The sequence below is a fragment of the Tursiops truncatus genome, chromosome 1 (genome assembly GCF_011762595.2).
Source record: "Tursiops truncatus isolate mTurTru1 chromosome 1, mTurTru1.mat.Y, whole genome shotgun sequence".
In the NCBI taxonomy this organism is placed as follows: Eukaryota; Metazoa; Chordata; class Mammalia; order Artiodactyla; family Delphinidae; genus Tursiops; species Tursiops truncatus.
The window spans coordinates 151980469-151998285 of record NC_047034.1 but is presented as its reverse complement, the minus strand read 5'-3'; the positions used below and the strand labels follow the sequence as shown (position 1 = coordinate 151998285).

Sequence of the window (17817 nt, the reverse complement as noted above, 5' to 3'; positions counted from 1 at the left end):
CAGATGAGGAAGAGCTTGGATTTTATCCTTAGAATAATAGGGTAATAGGGTAAGGATTTTAAACCAGAGTTGATATGATACGGTTTGCGTGTTTAAAGCTCTCTCTGGTTGTGTTGAGAACTGATTGGCAAAGCAGGAAGGAAGCAAAGCGACCTTTTGGAGGGCAGTGATCTGGGGAGAAGTGATGTGGCCAGACCAGGGTGAAGGCTGTGGGATCAGAGAGAAGTAGATGGACTCCAGAGATATTTAAGAAGTAGAACCTTGCAGAGGTTTCCAGAAGAGCTAAAGAAAAAAAAAACTTTATTGAATGTCTGCGACAACCTCAGTGATGGGGTGGGAGTCGGGGGCACCAGAAAGGCTTGGGAATATAAACAAACATGAGTTCTCAACCACAGAAACCAATACACACAGTCACCTTTCCCCACACAATCTCTCAGGGAGAATGAACCTAAGAGCAACTAAGATGCTCAAAGTGCTGGGCCATTTCCACCTCATTCAATGGTGTCAACTGGTTCTTTTGGAGTTGGGCATTTGAAATATGAAAATGTGTTTCCCACCGTCCCACCATGAGTAAATGTTGGATTCTTGGGCTAGGGAGTGGTCAAACTGCAGGACTGGAAAACTGCCCTGGTATCTTGGGAGCAGTGAGCCACCACCTGCAGTGGCCAGGGAGGAGGAGAAAGTGCAGGGGAGGAGGGGGAGGGGGAGAGTGCAGGGGAGGAGGGAGAGGAGGAGAGTGCAGGGGAGGAGGGGGAGGGGGAGAGTGCAGGGGAGGAGGGAGAGGAGGAGAGTGCAGGGGAGGAGGGGGAGGGGGAGAGTGCAGGGGAGGAGGGGGAGGGGGAGAGTGCAGGGGGGAGGGGAGAGTGCAGGGGAGGAGGGGGAGGGGAGAGTGCAGGGGACAAGGGGGAGGGGAGAGTGCAGGGGAGGAGGGGAGGAGGGCGAGGGGAGAGTGCAAGGGAGGAGGGGGAGAGTGCAGGGGAGGAGGGGGAGGGGTGGGGAGCGCCGTTCTTCCCGCCCCTTGTGAAAACAGTGAAGTTGGTCTTTGCCTTCTGCCACCTCCCTTTGCCCGCCCTCCCAAATCCTGGGAGCCTGCTGACTGCCTTCCCTCGCTCGCTATTTCCCTCTATCTCTGTCTGCCTCAGGGGCACTCCTGGCCAGTTACCCACTCCCTGAAATGACACCTCCTCCCTGCTGGACACGCAGATGGGTCCAGGAGGAGAGCAATATCTGATCCAACGACCTCACACTGAGGAGTAAAAGAATGACTTTAGTTCTTTATCCCTCCTTGAGGAATTTGCCTTCTCAAAAGAGCTTTCTGGGTCATTTAAATGATCTCTGCCCTCCCACCCACTTCTCTGAAAGGGCCCTTTTTCCCCAGGGCTTTTGCAGACACTACTTTTTGGGCTCATGGAGTCTCCTCAATTCAGCCTCTGGGGAGGGTAGCTCCATCAAAGGACGAGAGTGGGAGACTCTTCCAGGGGTGACATCAGAAGCATTTAATAACCAGTGCAGAATAAGCACCATCGACTTGCCAGCTGGAGGGCCCCACGGCCTTGGGTCGGCCGGGCATTAACCAGCACGGGGTCCTGGGAGAAAAGCCATGTGGCGGGAACACTCAGGGAAAGCAGGTTTGTCAGTGAGCACAGAAGTGTTTCTACATTTTAACAACCATCTGGCAGCACTGGGCCGGCTGTGTGTCGCTTCTGGTCGGCCCCTGTCTTGTCCAGTTCCTGCTGCTCCACTGGGAAAGGTCTCTGGGCCATTAGTTCCCTCTGTTAGAGGGAAAGTGGCCTGGGCCGAAGCTGGGTAACGCCATGCATGGCCTTTGAGCAGAGCCAGCCGCGTGGAATCCCGGGTGAACAGGATCTCAGGCCCTCGACCCACTGTGTGACCTTGAAGGGCTGAGCCGCCTCTGACTGTCCTTCCTCTCGCCCCTCCTCGCAGTTATTTTCGTCCAGCCTGACAGCCCTTGGCGGTCCCAGCAGTCCGGGCCCCGTGAGTCGGATGCAAAACAGGCAGCACAAACGTCTGGTGCTGAATCCCAAGAGGATTCCTCTCGGGGCGCCATCACGTGGGAACACGGCCTCCGCACTGTGCATCTGACGGGACCACAGGCCTGGAGGACGGTGACCGTGTGGTAGGCAGGGAGCTGGGTTCTCTGTGGCTCAAGCCTGGCTCCTGTCTGGGGACGCCGTCCGAGGCCTGGTGGTGAGTACACCCTGTCACGGAGCCCAGAGACCTCCCAGCTGTGTGCAGGGAACTGCTGGTCAGCTGGAGGGTAGGTGTCGGCAGCTGGCAAGAGGGCAGGAACGGGCCCTGCTGGGCTCCCAGTCCCCAGCCTTGGCCGTGGTGGACGGCAGGTCTGTTCTGGGTTCACTGCAGTGGGCGGGAGACAGGTGGGCTGGGGCAGACAGGGTTCCCAGGAGACCTCTTTGTGGCCCCTGTGTGGTTACTGTCTCAGGAAGTGAGACAGACACTATGTTCCGACCCCTGGGGGCCTGGGAAGGCTGCAGCCAGGCAGTCACTGCTCTTGGCTGGGGTCTGATCTCTAGGGGAGCAGCGTGCCTTAGGTCATTGTGCCTTTTAGGTTAAAGCGTTGTTCCCCAACCTGAGATTAATGCCTACTGCCCATGTGTCCTGGGGCAGGACAGGGGTCTGGGTGCAGCTCTTGGGGGGCTCTCCTGGGACTCATCTCTCCAGGGAAAACATGAGACCAAGCTTCTGAGATCAGAACAGCCCCAGGAGAAGCTGGGACAAGCAGTGAGGAGGGGAGAGGGGCCAAAGGAGAAGGGGGCCTCTGCTGGGTGAAGAAGACACCTTCATATATGAACCAGTCCGGAAAACAGAGCAGAAAAGGCAACGCCATCTTTAGAGCTCCTGGAAAAAGAACTCTCCTCATTCCTGGGGGCAAAGCCAGCTCAGAAAGCCCCGACTTCAGTGATTTCAGAGACCCAGGAGTGGCAGAGCACAGCTCCTGCTGGCCTCCCAGCTGCCCCCTGGGAAGACCCGGGAACAGCCACATAAGCAGGAGACCCCACAATGCCAGGAGGGGCGGGGGAAGAGGATCGCAGGAGGGGTGCCATGTGGCTGTTCCTGGCAGCCCTGCCACTGGGGGGCAGGGGCGCGGCTGGCCTCTCGGGGGGGCGGGCCCTCCGGGTAGAAGATGCCCCTCGACTGGGCAGCAAATTCCTCCGGGCTGGCAGGATGGTGCCAGTGGCTCTGCGCAAGGGACTGGTTCTGAAGGCCGGGATGGGGTAAGCCAGAGAGGAGGTGCCGGGGAGGATGGGGCCGGGCACTCTTCCTAGGATGGCGAGCTGGCTGCTCGGGGCAGATAGCCCTGGACAGCTATGGAAGAAGGACCAGGGCCAGGCAGGAAAGGCCAGGGGCCCAGCGGGCGTGGGTGAAGGTTCCATCTCGGCTGCATAGCTGTTGAGGTGGGAGAGAAGGCGAATCCGCACCGGGTCTGCACGGCTGCTGGGCCCTTCCAGGGCCCCCAGGTACCTGACGACCTCGGTAAGGCACTCCCGAAAACCGATGCTCCGGAAGTCGACTGCCAGGGCTCGAGCATCAAAGAATCCTGCAAAGTGAGGCACGATGAGGGCATGCCAGGCAGGAGACAAGCACTGAGCCTGGGGTCAGCACTGAGCTCTGGACCTGCTTTCCCCACTCACCCCCTGGGTGACCTTGGGCACGTCACCTCACCTCTCTGAGCCCCAGTCTCACCATCTTAAAGTGGGAATAATCATCCCTACTGGGGTAGAGCGAGTGGACTGTGCGGATCAAATGAGTTCACTGAACTGTGAAGCGTTATAAAATGTAAAGTGTTATCTTCATCACCATTCATGATTAACCCAAAGAAGGAAATCTGTGGCCCAGATAACTTCATTTAAATAGACACCTGCCAGATGTGAAAGCGCTGTGCACGTGGAGGTGTAGAGTTGATGGGGGCAGACGCTGGGACGTGGTGGCAGCAGCCATCAGAGCTGGGAGACTCCTTGGAGAGGAGAGCATAGGGTAGCAATGAAGCATGAGGTCTTTGGGGGCCAGCTGCTTGACCATGGACTTAACTAGCGCCCTGACTATGGACAAGTCTCAATCTCTCCATGCCTTGATTTCCTTAGCTGTGAAATGGGTATATTAACAGGCCCTGCCATGTACAGATGGGGGGGGCGAAATGAAATGGTGCACAGAAATGCTTAACAAATGAAAAGTTAGCTATCATTCATATGACTGGTTTGGCCCCCAGAAGCACTGGAGTTTGTTCCCCAGCCCAAAGGGCAGTCTAGAAAGCAGGACCCCACTCTGGTCCTCAGCTGCTGCCCTCAGGCCAGGGACCCTGTCTTTGGTTTGACTTCAGTGTGGGATGACCAGGGGGACTGCCTGCAGAAGTATTCACATTCTCACAGCTTCTCCACACCTGCCCGTCTCTCGACCACCTTCTGGGCAAAGACAGAACAGCCCCAGTGAGCACTGGCTTCATGATCATGGTAGCAAATATCGGGTCCCTGGTTCACGGCTGAGGTCCCCACAGAGGAACAGCTTGGCAGGAGATGATGTTTGGAGCCAGGCCTCCTAGGCGGTGAGACCTGGCTCTGCTGTCTACTTAGTTGTGCAACTTTGAGCAAATCCCATCACCTTTCTCTGTTCACTGTTCTTTTTTCACTGACATTTGCTGAGTTCTTCCTAAGCACTTAATTTGCATTAGCTAATTTAAATCTCATAAAAACCTATCATTATAACCATTATGGGGAAGTGAATCCCCATAAGAATCCTCCTGCCAATGCAGGGGACATGGGTTTGAGCCCTGGTCCAGGAAGATCCCACATGCCACAGAGCAACTAAGCCCATGCACCACAACTACTGAGCCTGCGCTCTAGAGCCTGCGAGCCACAACTACTGAGCCCGCGTGCCACAACTACTGAAGCCCGCATGCCTAGAGCCTGTGCTCCACAGTAAGAGAAGCCACTGCAATGAGAAGCCCGCGCACCGCAACGAAGAGCAGTTCCCGCTCTCCGCAGCTAGAGAAAGCCCGTGCGCAGCAACGAAGACCCAACGCAGCCATAAATAAATAAATTTGTATTTAAAAAACCCCTAGCATTATTCTCATTTTAGAGATAAGGAAACTGAGGAATAAAGAGCTTAAATCATTTGTCCAAGGTCCTAAAGCTAGTAAGTAGTAAACTCAGTGTTCACATACAAAGCCAGGGCTCCATGCCAATTCTCTGTCTTCCCATCAGCCCTTAGCCAGAAAACAGTGAGGATAGCAACACCCACCCTCGAGGTTCTTGTGAGAATCAAATGAGATAATGTTAGAGAAAGCATTTGGAAAACTATAAAATGCTGCCCAAATATTAGTCACTAGTTTTCTTTTAATTGGATAAATACAAATGTGGCTTGAAATTCCTCCCCCACTGGTTGATTAGAGACAGTTTCCACCGTTGGCTGTGCATTCCTTTGGCACAAGTTCTCCAAGTGACCACCTGCAGCAGGATCATCGGGCGTGTTTGCTAAACTGGCAGATTCCTAAACTCCAATCCAGACTTACTGCCTCGGGATCTCTGGGCTGTGACCCACAACGCTGTCAGCCCCTACATGACACTGCTGCCCGCCGAGGCTTGAGAGGCACCAGGCTGGGCTGCTTAACATGCAACCATCCCCTTGAGGGGGTAGCAAGTGAAGGCTTCAAGACTTAAGGCTTTGGAGCCAAGGTCAGTGGAGCTTTCAAGGTTTCCCAATTGTGAAATTACCGAAACACACAGAGCGGCTTCAGGCACACAGAATTTCCATCTGTCCAGAAGTCTTTTAAAAGCCACAATTCCGTGACTTTTTTGTAGTGGACTAGCTCAAAATAACAGAATGCGTTAACATTCGCATCCTACTAAAATCCCACGACTGATCTTCAGCGGTGAGCGTGACATATCCCCCCAGCACTGCCAAGGACACAAGAGCTCAGAAGCCTAGACCGGTGGGTTGGCACACTAGCGAAGTGCTGTGGCTAAAAATCTCAGGCGTGTCTCTCCCACTGGGATCACAGTGAGAATAAGCTCATTCAGGCTGATGCTTAACGAGGCCCTGGGGGCAGAGGGATCAGTAATCTGTTGTAGAAGAGCTCCTCCAAGGTTCAAGGCTGGAAGGAGTGGAGTTGAGGAAAGGGCTAGGACACATGGAGACAATAAAAGCCGAGAGGGCAATGCCAAAAGAAGAAAGACAAGCTTTGCGAACGTTCCACCTGGATCTGCTTCAGCCCCTCTGTGAACTGTGAGCTCCATGAGGTCAGGGACCACATCTACTTTGCTCACCGAAGTATCCCCAGGGCCCAGCCCCCAAATATTGGCTGCAGGAATGGTTCCAGGAAAGTAGAGCATCAGTACCTGTCCCGCCAGTGGCGTGGAGCATTTTCAAGTGATCTACCGTCATCTGCAGGACCTCGGCTTTCTCCAGCTTGGAGGAGCCCTGTGTGTACAGAAGACAGAAGAGTGGCGGCCTTCAGCTGACCTCTGTCGCCCTCCTCCCCAGCATGGCGTCATCAGCACTCACGACCTCAGTTTTCTCCTCCTCCCCCCACTCCACCACTGCCTGTGATCGGGCTTCTGCTTTAGCCAAGCCCACCAAATCTAACCCATTCTCTTCAGTTCTCATTTTAGCCCACCTGTCCACCACACTGCTGACCATCCTTCCTGAAAGCCCCCCTCCCCTGCTTTCTTGCTCTAACTGTCTCTTAAAACGGTGGTGTTCCCAGTGGGTGATGGCTCACTTTTTTCTCGCTCTCCTCTACCTCCATGGCTTCAGGCACCATCACCAGAATGTCACTCCTGCATCCTCACCTGCCTCCTAGACCAGCTTTACCGGGAATCCAACTGCACACTCGCCACACACACCCAAGATCGGGCTCACTGTCTTATTCCAAAGCATCTGTTCTTCCTCCATTCTCTCTCTTGAGGAGTGTTTCCGAAGCCTCCAGCATCACCTGGTCTCCCAGATGAAACCTGAGGGTCGGACTCTCCATGTGAGTCCCTTGAAGGTAGGTACCAGGTCTAGTTCATGGCTGGACTTGTGAAGGTTTTAGTGAATGTCTGTGGAATGACTGACTTGTTCTCCCCAGCAGAAAGGAAGACACAGGACCTATGACCATGCCTTGGCGCACACGGTGAGAATCTTTGAGGCTGTCTGACTGATTCAACTGTCTGACTCTCCACTGGAGTCCCTCCACCCCAGCATGTTCAATGACAGGGACTTCACTCCCCAAGTGGCCTGTTCTACTTTCAGATAGTTCTGGAAATGTCAGTAGTGCAGAGGGATAGGGCACTTTAGGATCACACAGTCTGTGTCCAGTTCCGCTCTGCTACTTACTAGCTGTGTGATCTGGTATAAGTTACTTCACCTCTCTGTGCTTCAGTTTCCTTACCTGTGCAATGTGCATACTAATCCCTACCCTTCAGGATCGTTCTGAGCATTCAGTGCAACCAGATGATGGACATAAAGCCACAACCCCTGAGACACCTCAGTAAATATGAATTTCCATCCCCCTTATTCTTGGCCATCAACAGATATCAGTAAATGATATCACAGCACTTCAGGCAGCTGCCACCAATCGATAAGAGATGCCGTGAGAAGTGAACCTTATCTGCCACCCGCACAGCATTTCCTCTAGCACATTCAGCAATGTCACATACCTGCTTCTCAAAGGCAGTGGGGACCAAGCGCCGCAGTTCAGAAAGGCTGCTGTTGATGCGGTCCCGGCGCCGTTTCTCTATGATCTAAAAAACAATGATGAAACAAACAAACAAACAAAAACCAAGTAGGCACTTCATCACAGTTTCCAACACACCTCGACAGGCACTGACTCATATGTTCCGTCACAATATTTCTGTCAGGGAGATAAATCCATTCTTATATTATGGAAGAGGAAAACGAGGCTCAGAGAGGGGCAGAATTTGCTTAAGGTCACACAGCAAGGAAGTGCAAGGCTGGGACTAGAACTCAGATCTCTTGTCTTGATCTAAGGGGTGGTATCCAAAACGTTTAACCACTGATACAGCAGGGCACCAACCAATTAGAACAGGAACACCAGCCACAGCACTGCAGCAGGTCCTGGAGGCCCCTCCTGGGCCAGGGAGACCCCTTGAGGTGCTGGGTCATGAGGTCTGAGGAGTCCCAGGCATTGCTCTCTCCAGCTGGGAAGGCCTTTCATTCCCACAAGCTCGCTCTCATCTCACAATACTGGCAGCGGAATACTGATAGCAGGACAGAAATGACAACACCCATTTTACCGATAAAGAGAACGAGGGCTGGGGTGGGTGTGGCTGCTTAAGGTCTTTTGGTTAGTGAGTGGCAGGGCTGGTCTCTGCCACATTCCGGTCTCTGGACTCCCAGGGCAGAAGCACAGGTGCATCCTGGGGGAAAAGTAGGGCCAAGAGCAAGGACGGGCTCTTCCTTCTTCTGTCCCCCTTCCCTACCCCTCAGCACACTAAGAGGGAAGGAAAGTTCTGAGCTCAGAGAGAAGCAGGGGGAGGCTGGGATAAATGATAGTGGCTAATTGTGCGTCAGGTTCTGTTCTGAGTGCATTACATTAGTTCATTTCAAAACAACCCTTTGAGGTAGGTACCATCATTATTTCAGTTACACAGATGAAAAAACGAGGCACACAGAGATTAAGTGGCTTGCACAAAGTCACCCAGCTAGCTACTGGCAAAGCTGGGACTTGAACCCAGGCAGGGTCACTGTCCGGTGGTGTTTCTGACCAGGGTTCTCTGCGCCAGGCCCCTGGGAACTCAGGGCAAACATTTGTCGGACGGCTCTGCTGAGATACACACTCACCCCTCTGCGTTTCTTCCTGGCTTGCATTTGTGAAGGGCTGGGGGTGGACAGCGGCCGGGCCATCTGGCTGGAGAGGAAAAGAAAGACTGATTTTTCAGAGGACCGTCTCCCTGGCCTGGGCTGACCTCGGAGGCCGGCTGTGGGCGGGCACAGACCCCTCCCAGGCGGCCGAGGTCTCCCAGGCCGGGAAGAGGCGCAGGGCAGGCGTGGGTGGGGACGCCTTCTCTCCCCTTCTCCCGGGGGGCTCATTTCTCCCCGGGCCAAGTCCTCCCCTGCACAGAGCTTCCTGCCCCAGAGTCGCCGGCGGCTGGGGCCATGGATGGGGGGGCTTGGCTCTCGCCCCGACCTGACCCTCTCGGCCTTGCCTCCGGCGCCTCGCCCCTCGCCCTCGCTGCTGCCGCGGCCGTCGGGGGAACCGCAGCCCGGCCGCCCCGCTCCTGCAACCCGATCCCCCGGGCGGGGCGGGCGAGGGCACGGGCGGCGGCGGCGGGGCCGGGCCTGCGGGTTAGGTTTCAGAGGGAGCCGCTGGGAACGAGCGTGGAAAGAACAGATGCCGCCGCTTCCCACGGGCCGGGCGCGCCGGTCGCCCGCCCTCCACCCGGCCTGCAGCTGCCGCCTCCTCCCACGCTGCGCGGCCCGGGCGAGGGGGAGGCGACATCTGGGTCACAGGGCCCTCTCGGACTCTCGGGACGTGGCCCCAGCCTCCCCAGAAGGCTCCAGCCCGCATCGTGTCAGGCCTCCGGTCCCGGGCTTGGCTGAAGGATGTACGTTTGCCGGCAACCCAGGAGTTACCATCACCGGGAGGAGGCTCAGCCCTCTGGGGCTTTTCCTGCCCAGACTGACCGAATCCTCCTCAGCCCAACTGCTCACCCTCTTCATGGTTCCCACTTCAGAGGCTCTCTTGGAGTGAAGGAGATTCTCTGGGTTGCACTTAGGATCATTCACTTGGCCAACACGCCAGAGGCCCCACTCAGACCTAGGGCTGGACTGGATGCCCTCAGCCAGGCCCCAGCCCTCCAGAGCCCAGCTCCCACTGGAGACATCACAGCCACAAATAACTTTAGACAAGGTGACTCCCCTGCTATTTCAGAACGCGAAATGCCACCCATCTGAACAGGAACCCAAGAGCTTGCCTCCACCTCTCCTCTTCTGCCTAGGTTCCCATCTCAGCGAAGGCACCCATATCCCACTTCTGCAAGGTGGACACCCGGCCACCATCTTTGATTCCTCCTCTGTCCTCACCTACCCCATCAAAACCTGCCCATTCCATGTCTAAAATACATCTCACACCTGTCCCCCTTATCTCCACTGCCGATGTCGGGACCAAGCCTCCATCATCTTTCTAGACTGCAGGAGACTATTACACCCACTACTTCCTACAAGCGGGCAGAGTGATCATCTAAATGCAAATCTGATCGTGTCACTCTCTTACAGGGCCTTCTCAATGCTTTTAGGACCAAGGCTACCATCTTCCAGGTAGTCCCGCAGGCCCCTGTCACCTCCTAGACTCAATTCTCTTTTGCTGTGTGTGCTCCAGCCTGTGAATGCACTAACTCCTTCCTGTGGTGGCACATACTGCTCCCCTAGCACAGAACTCTCTGGTCCACTCCCTCGCCCCACCCCCAAGCCCCAGCCCCTTTGCCTAGTAACTTCTACCACCTTTCAGATCTCAACTCAAATGTCATCACCCCTCCCACTTGATACCCCCTGCTTTACGCTATCCTAGCATCCTGCATTCGTAGCATTTGTACCCATTTGTTGGGTACAAATCATATTTACATGATTATTTGATTAATGTCTAACTCTCCATCAAGTCTGTAAGTTCCATGAGGCCATGAACCATATCTGTCTCATTCACAGCTGTACCCAGTACTCAGCAAGTGACATGACAGAGCTCGTGGTTGAGCTCCTCCTCCTGCCCTCATCTTTGGCATCACCGGAGAACACAGAGGTGAGACCATAAAGTCTATGTCTTGGGACTTCCCTGGCGGTCCAGTGGTAAAGAATCCGCTTTCCAATGCAGGGGATGCGGGTTCGATCCCTGGTCGGGGAACTAAGATCCCACATGCCTCGGGGCAACTAAGCCTGCGCGCCACAACTACTGAGCTTGTGCGCCTCAACGAGAGAGCCCACGCGCTGCAAACTACAGAGCCCACGCACCCTGGAGCCCGCACTACACAACTAGAGAGAGAAAAACCCGCATGCCACAGCTAAAGAGAAGCCCGTGTGCTGCAACGAAAGACCCCGCAGGCCTCAACCAAGATCCCGTGTGCCTCAACTAAGACATGACGCAGCCAAATAAATAAACAAATATTAAAAAAAAAAAAATCTATGTCTGAGACCTTTGTGGAATGGGGGCATGTGTGGCTCACCGGGAGGGTCCCAGCCCACGTGACGACCCTCTTGGCACTAGAGGTTGGATCATTTTCATCAACTGCTCGAAGAGATAAGGTTGCATGGGAGACCAGATCAACATTTGTCAAACCTACTGCTATGTCCCTGGCTTCATCTAGCTACATCTGGAAAAGGATATCTCCATCCAAACATCTGGACAAGAATGTAAGAGGCCTATGAAAGCTCGTGGGAGGGATGGGTCAGCAAGCCTGATCCAGGGCTCAGGTGGCCAGATCCTGAGATCTGTAGGGCAGCTTGTTTACAAAGCTTCAGTATGGACAAGCCACAAGGGCCAAGGTCTACTAAGAAACACGGCCTTTGTCCCCGCAGCTTGGATAAGGTGTCTCCTGGGGTATTGGGTTACCACTGCTCACGTCACTGCCTCTCAGCCTGATTCCTCCTCAGGGACCATCTGTTGGAGGCTGACACACCCCTTTCAGAGCATGGCAGCTCAGCCACCCTTTTTCCACTCTCCTGGGTCTCTGCGGTGTTATCCCTCTCCCCCCACTCCCGTATCCCACAGGCAAACCTCACTTCACAGCTTTCTCGGCATCCCTACATATACTTCCCTCCTTTGAGGGGAAGCCCCACTTTACAGATGAGGATGCTGGGCACTGGGGAGGTAAGGCAGCTTGCCCAGCCTACGCAGCTGCTGAGGAGCAAAGCCAGCATGGGAATCCACATCTTCTGGCTTCAAAATCAACATTGTTTTCCCTCCTGATTCCTATTTCCTGTCTGTCTGAATAGCCCTCCGGTCCCCTTAGCCTTAAAGCTCCCAAGAGCTCAGCCAGAGCTAGCTCTCTTCCAGGCTGGGATCTGGCCCTGACATTGGGAGAGGGTGTGAGAGATTCTTGTCTGAGAGTCTGAAAATAAGGCAGATTTTTCATGGACCCAGAGAAGATATGTTGACCCCCGAGATCTGCTCCGTGGGCCTCAAGGGGTCCCTAGCCAGGATTCTGGGGTGGCCCCTTGGGGGAGGGGCAGCTTTCCAGGTGGTCTGGCTGCTGGTCCTGACTGCCCTCAGCGCTCACCCTCACTTCCTTTTTGGGAACTCCGCCGAGGGGCCCTTGCAGGTGACCCCGCTCATTTTCCATCAGCCAAAGGCAGAATCACGATGTCTCCAATGAAGGGCTCTCAGAGAGCACTGAGCCTACTTGTAAAAGGAGGAAACTCAGAGAGGGGAAGCGATCTGCTCCAGGCCACACAGCAAATCGGAGGAAATTCCAGAACTGGAGCCAAATCTACTGGCTTTTCACCCAGTGCTCCCCATACAGTCATCGTCCCCCCATGTACATTTCATAGCCAGTACTTTTTGTTCTAGAGAGCACTTCCATGTTCACTTGTCTCATTTATCATACAATGAGTTAAGTATATTATTGGGCCATTTCACACTTAGGAAGAATAATCACTTGATAGCTGGAGTGACAGAGACACAAAGTCCAGTCTTCAGATGTCCAGGCTTTTCATTAGACCATGCTGCCTGACGGACCTGGCACTCTCCAACTGAACGGCGACCCCTTAGAGAGCAGCTTTCGTTGGAAGTTGCCTTGTGCCAAAGCAGGGAGCTGTGTGCCTTAAGTCCATTACCTCATCAAAGCCTCCCCCTATGAGGTAAGGTATTAGCATCCCCATTTTGTAAAGGAGAAAATTAGAATTCAGAAAAGGGTAGTCACTTACCCAAGTTAATGGTGGTGAGACTTCAAAGGCCACCATGTGCCTTAAATGACCCACAGACCCTGACCCAGTGCCTGACGTGGCAGGTGCTCATTAAATTTTTGCAGAGGGAGGGGGGAGACTATTCTCAGTTTGGACCCACATGTGTCAGGAGGCTGTGCTCAGATAGGAGCTCTAAGGGTGATTCCCATATATGGGGCAGGACACTGCCACCAGGCAGATGCCTACAGTGGCAATGGAACACAACCTGCTCTTTACTCTTACGGGGGGTGGGGGCAGATTTGCACCCTGCCTCTGACCCTGGGGAGGCTGGCTGCTCCAGTCCCCTGGCCCTTGCCAATGTTCATCTGGCTTTCTTTGTTCATGAAGCTCTTCTTCTCTGAGAGTTCCCTGAGGGCAGAGGCTGAGCAGGATACATCTGGGCCCCCCACGCCCAGCCCAGGGTCTGGGCCACAGCAGGCATCGTTCAGCGCTCCCTGAATTGAAGCATTGATGTCTGCTGGGGGGAGGGCCCTTTGGTGAGTGCTACAAAGAGGGGTCTATAAGTCGGCCTCTGCCAGATGTCCAACTGTTTCTCTCCTCTGGGGGGGGTCTGCTCGCCTAAGAATCTAGACAGTCTAAAAAAATGGGCTCTAGTTGAAAGGACAAAATGTATAGGAAAAAAACTGCCTACTGATCCTTTATGCCATAGTCCAAATGCCACAGTCTAAATGCCACCACCTTCAGGAAGCTCTCCCTGCACTTTTTTTTTTTTTTTTTTTGCGGTACGTGGGCCTCTCACTGCTGTGGCCTCTCCGGTTGCGGAGCACAGGCTCCGGACGCGCAGGGTCAGCGGCCATGGCTCACGGGCCCAGCCGCTCCACGGCATGTGGGATCTTCCCGGACCGGGGCATGAAACCATGTCCCCTGCATCGGCAGGCGGACTCTCAACCACTGCGCCACCAGGGAAGCCCTCCCTGCACTTTTGGTTGTGAGTGACCTCTCCCTGCTCAGGTGCCCTCACAGCCCACAGTCTGTCTCTCTTTCCATCTTCCATCCTGTCCATGGACTTTGTGTGACCTGGCAGGTCACTGACCAGGCTGCAAATTCTTGGAGGACAGAAGGCAGCTCCAATCAGCGCAGCTCTCTGACACCCATTTCATGCCTCTGATTCATGAAGACCCAATGACACTGAGCTTGAGACACCTCCCCGCCAACCCCCCACCCCATGGTGCTGGGCCCTTCCCCTGCTCCTAGCAGGCACAGACTCAGAGAATTGATTCTCTAAAGAGCAGTTTCTGCTAAACAATTTTAAAAGGCTATTAAGTTGCATAGGGAATGCTATTATATACCCCAAAACCTCATGGACAGGAAATTACCTCCTATTAGAAGCTAGAAAGAACTGGAAGCTGGGGGCGCTTTACTGGGACTTGTGACTGAGGCAGGACCCCCTGGTCTCAGAAAACTGGATATCACTGAAAGTATGAAATACTCTCAGAAACATCCCTAAGAATGAACTGAATCCCCCTTTCAAATCTATTCTAGAGAGTCAGGTTTGGATGAGCTAGGAGGGACCAGATAGGCTTCCTTTTCCCACTCCCTGTTCTCCTTTATTTTACTGATGAGAAAACAGGCTCACAAAGGGAAAGCAATGCCCCAAGGTCACACGGTAACTTGGTGGCAGATTTGGGGCTGGGACCCAAGTCTGCAGACTCCCAGTCAGTCCTTGCTCTCTTTCAGGGTTCTGAGTATCACATATTGGGTGCCTGATACTACTTAAGCATTTGCTACGTGCTGGGCTCTGTGTGAAGCCCTTGACATAGGTTATCTCATCTGATTTTCCTAATTATCCTATGAGGTCAGTTCTATTAGTTATACCCATTTTTCAGACGAAGAAACCGAAGCTTAGATTGGTCACAGAACTGGGACGTAACAGAACTTATACAAGTTCAGTTTGTTTTACAGGTTTGAAGCAGGGTCAGAAAATGTACCAAGAGTTAAAAGATATTGACAGCAGACTGGTGCAGTAGAAAGAGCACTGGAATCAGAGTCTAGGCCCTTGCAAGGACCATGGGCAAGTCAGCGATTATTTTCTTCAATACTAAAACCTTAATTCCAAAGATTTTCTTCCCCTGGAAGTTTTGTGTCTGTGTGTGTGTGTGTGTGTGTGTGTGTGTGTGTGTGTGTACTATATGAAAAGTGTACCCCAGCTAGGGTAAAATTAAGAAAGTATGGTTACTCTCCATAGTCACTGCAGAGTAGTGACTACTCTACTTCAGGACCAGGGGGTGTGATACCAACAGTCCATGAGGGTTTCCTAAGATCTTCAGGGAAAAGCCCTCTCTGGTAGCGCAGTGGTTAAGAATCCACCTGGCAACTCAGGGGACAGGGGCTCGAGCCCCGGTCCAGGAAGATCCCACATGCTGAGGAGCAACTAAGCCCGTTCGCCACAACTCCTGAGCCCACGTGTCACAACTACTGAAGCCCGCGCGCCTAGAAACCCATGCTCCATAACAAAGAGAAGCCACCGCAATGAGAAGTCCGCGCACCGCAACGAAGAGTAGCCCCCGCGCAGCAACAAAGGCCCAACGCAGCCAAAAATAAATTAAATAAAAATAAATTAAAAAAAAAAAAAAGTCCTCGCCAGTAGCCTCACTTGGACAGAAAGAGATCTCCAACCGGACCTCAGACCCCGAGCTGAACTCTCCCTCCGTCCCAGCATCTCGAGCCCTAAACGGCCGAGAGCGCACAGGATGCCGGGCACTCGTGCGCGTAACGGTGGCGCCACACCTGCGTCTACCCCGGTCGCTCCAGGACTGGCTCCGCGCTCGCCGGCCCGTCGGCTTGCTCCCCAGCCTGCTCGCCCCGGCGCGCCCAGCGCCCCCAGCCAGCCTTACCTCAGCTCGCCCTCGTGGCCCACGTCGATGGGTCCGTCGGACTCGCTGTCGGAGCCGCTCGGCTCCCGGGGCCGCTTCATCGTGAGCGCGGGCTGCGTGGGTCCCCGGCCGGCGGCGCGGGCGGCGAGCCGGGAAGTCGGGCCCCGCCCCGGCCCCGCCCCGGGGGCGCAGCCACCGCCCTTTCCCAGGGCCCTTTCCTGCGTCGCAGCCGCAGCCCCGGGCGCCCCCTCGCCCCCTCCGTGACGCGCTGGCCGAGCCGTGGGAAGGCCCCGGGAGGTCGCCGCCCCGCCGACGGCTGGGAGGTCCGGCTCCGCTCCCTCGGCCGCCGCGCGCTGGGTGGCCTTGGGCAGGTGCCCTTGGAGGCCCCTGGGGAAGCCAAGGGGTCCCCGTCTGTCCCTGGTTCGCCCCCGGGGCGCTGTCGGCCTGTGGAGGCGCCGCTCCGCTATGCCCCAGCCTCTTTAGAGGTCCCCTCGCCGGCTCCTGCCTCCTGGGGTTCTGGGGGCGGCAGACACATCGGTTTGGGGAGGTCAGTGGAGTGGCTGTGGGCTGACCCTCGGCCAGAATTCTCTGGCAGCTTCTCCCAAAGGGGTCCAGAGCAAGTAGAATGTGGGTGAGGGGGCCATCCCCAAAAGGGATGGCCGAAGTTGTGGCTGCACCATCTGCGCAGGACCAGCTCTGGCCAAGGTGCCTGAAGACCTGTCTTGATCGTGGGTGTCCCCGGGAATTAGTTCCCAGTTCACCAGAGGCAGAGCTGTCCTGGGAGGCCAAGAGTGCCTGGAGAGGGCCCATTCCTGAAGCTGTTGCGGGGCCTCAAAAGGGGGTGGGTGGCACTCTCCAGCCTCCCTTCCTGGGACCCTCCTCCCCCCTACAACAGACCAAACTGTTCACTGGGTAGGGGCTCCGACTGCCCTGCCCCTAGGGAGGGAGACTCAAGGAAGATTCTGAGATTCACCTGCAATCCTCATGGGCCAGTGCCTCAGAGAGACCCCCCAAAGCTCAGAAGGAAATGGAACGGGGGCATCCTGGAAGGTGGACTTCATGAGCTGGGAGGAGGAGATGGGAAGGTGGTCTCCATGTGGTGGGTCGGAGATGAAGTCTTTCCCTTTGACTCACCCCCCAGGACACAGAGGAAGCCATCTCCTCATTTGGGAGAGTGGGGTTAGTCATCTAACTGCACTTCCACTCCCACTGTAAGACCTGACTGGGGGCACTTGCTTATGGTGGTGGGACAGAACAATCCCGTGCCCCCTTCCACACGTGTCCACAGACACTACCACGTGGCCAAGTCTATGGACACGTAGGTATAGACATGCACGGGTACACAGCTGGCATGAGCAGTCAGAACCTGTAGCTTGGACTTCCTCAGGAGGCCCTGGTGTTCACCCCAGCCATACCTATGGACTCTCTTTTTCCAGATGCCCTCAGCACTCACATAACTTCCATGGACAGGTACCAGTGGAGTGGAAACCTCAACCAACACAGAAGTTGTGCAGTCCGTGCACTCTGCATTCCCTGGAAAGGCAGAAATCAGCCATGTTGCCCAGAGATCTGCCCTGCGTGTGACTGAGGCCACAGGGACTGGCAGTGGAGCAGATTTGCAGGGGAAGATCAAGCTCCGCTGTAGGTATGTTCATGTGAGATGCCCCGGGTCATCAAAATGGAGTGCACAGGGACTTCCCTGGTGGCACAGTGGTTGCGAATCCACCTGCCAATGCAGGGGACACAGGTTCGATCCCTGGTCCGGGATGATCCCACATGCCGTGGAGCAACTAAACCCACAACTACTGAAGCCTGCACACCTAGAGCCCGTGCTCTGCAACAAGAGAAGCCACTGCAATGAGAAGCCTGCGCACTGCAATGAAGGGTAGCCCCCGCTCGCCGCAACTAGAGAAAGCCCGTGCACAGCAACGAAGCCCCCCCCCCAAAAGGGAGTGCACAGATAAATAGGAGCTCAGAAGAGGGGTCGAAGCTGAATATTTATTGGAAGTCATTAGGTAATAGGTGGCACTTAAAGCTATAGGAGTAGACAGATTACCCAGAAAGAAAGTGTGGATGG

At 54.9% G+C, this 17817-nt stretch overlaps 1 protein-coding gene and 1 long non-coding RNA gene across 2 annotated transcripts; one reads left to right on the top strand and one right to left on the bottom strand.

The window, feature by feature from the left end:
• Nucleotides 1–283: 283 nt before the first annotated feature.
• HEYL (hes related family bHLH transcription factor with YRPW motif like) lies at nucleotides 284–16206 on the bottom strand. Its single transcript, XM_019937655.3, has 5 exons — nucleotides 15762–16206; nucleotides 8818–8884; nucleotides 7674–7757; nucleotides 6372–6453; nucleotides 284–3577 (listed from the first exon to the last, which is right to left on the bottom strand). The coding sequence occupies exons 1-5, from the start codon at nucleotides 15839–15841 to the stop codon at nucleotides 2919–2921; spliced, it is 972 nt and encodes a 323-aa protein (XP_019793214.3). The 5' UTR covers nucleotides 15842–16206; the 3' UTR covers nucleotides 284–2918.
• On the top strand, nucleotides 6825–10815 carry LOC141276362 (uncharacterized). The gene is made up of 4 exons (XR_012325821.1): nucleotides 6825–7021; nucleotides 7106–7147; nucleotides 9753–9886; nucleotides 10678–10815. It is a non-coding gene; the product is annotated as an uncharacterized lncRNA (long non-coding RNA).
• Nucleotides 16207–17817: the final 1611 nt, after the last annotated feature.